Source organism: Priapulus caudatus, unplaced genomic scaffold (genome assembly GCF_000485595.1).
Source record: "Priapulus caudatus unplaced genomic scaffold, Priapulus_caudatus-5.0.1 Scaffold5650, whole genome shotgun sequence".
Taxonomy (NCBI): domain Eukaryota; kingdom Metazoa; phylum Priapulida; class Priapulimorpha; order Priapulimorphida; family Priapulidae; genus Priapulus; species Priapulus caudatus.
Genome location: NW_014582711.1, coordinates 6,271 through 7,305, shown reverse-complemented (window position 1 = coordinate 7,305; position 1,035 = coordinate 6,271). Strand labels below are relative to the sequence as shown.

The following is a 1,035-nucleotide window of genomic DNA, read 5'->3' as shown; positions in this document are numbered from 1 at the left end:
ATCAGCCCCACCTCCACCTATCACCACAGCCGCATCAACTCCCCTACCACCTCTCACACGTCTGCCAACTTCCACCCTCACTGGAAAATTTAGCTCCAACAGCTGCTGTGCAGGGACTGCTGGTACGGGGAGGCGATATCGAGGTGCATTATCCAGCTCATGATCCGGTCGAATGCAGGTCACATGCATTTTTGCCTCTTTCGCCACCTCTGCACCTGGCACCATTCCGGGCTTGAACCAGCCACAGATTGTCCATCCAATGCCCGCTTCATCGTAAAAGTTTAGCATATCCTGGCATGCTTCTCTCACTTTCACATGGTCAATGAGGTCTCCTGCATTTACCTGCAAATAAATAACATTGTTTCATTAAATACATGTCTTGTGAAATACGCATGTAACCAATTACTTACAGGTTTTACATATAACCAGAAACTGTTCCCACTTCCTTTCAACGAATTCGTTACACATTCTTCATATTAGACAACTTTGACTACATGCATTCAACCAATTCGTGACAGATTTCACACACATTCAATGAATGACTTACACGTTTCAGATAAGAAATATCGACACGGTTCTCATTTCTTTACATGATGCCCTTTCCCGACAGTTGTTTTAGGATTCCTAAATATTGTCGTTTCACTGATTTTTTCGCCGGATGCACTGATTCCTAATTACCACATCCAAGAGTAGATAAATAACATAAATATAACATAACATAAAATGTCATTTATCTATACTCTTGCCCATCGCATTTACTCCCCCTACTACATTTAGTTAATCGAATGCCCGACTTTTTTAACTGCTGAGGATGTAAGTGTCTCAAAGTACCTTGCTACATTCCTCCTCCATCAGTAGCTTGGTCAAGGCTCCTGATTGGAATTTCGCGTTGGTGATGCCAGCAGCCCGCGACGACACAACACATCGCAGGAGCAGCTTGTTCGGTGTTCCGCTTGTCAAGGCGCAACAGCGTTCCGAAACGCCATGCTGCCCGTCGCACATTGCTGCCCCACATCCCTCTACAACGTTCACTCT

At 44.9% G+C, this 1,035-nt stretch overlaps 1 protein-coding gene across 1 annotated transcript in view; it reads right to left on the bottom strand.

Annotated features, from left to right (window-relative positions):
* Positions 1–47: 47 nt before the first annotated feature.
* The window catches only part of LOC106820002, a gene marked incomplete at its 3' end in the record, with an annotated part of 1,900 nt that continues 912 nt past the window's right edge, over positions 48–1,035 (bottom strand). The window contains exons 3-4 of the mRNA XM_014824565.1: positions 832–1,019; positions 48–342 (exon numbers count right to left, since the gene is read on the bottom strand). Of these exons, the coding sequence (XP_014680051.1) occupies positions 48–342; positions 832–1,019 (483 nt within the window). The remainder of the gene's footprint in view (positions 343–831; positions 1,020–1,035) is intronic.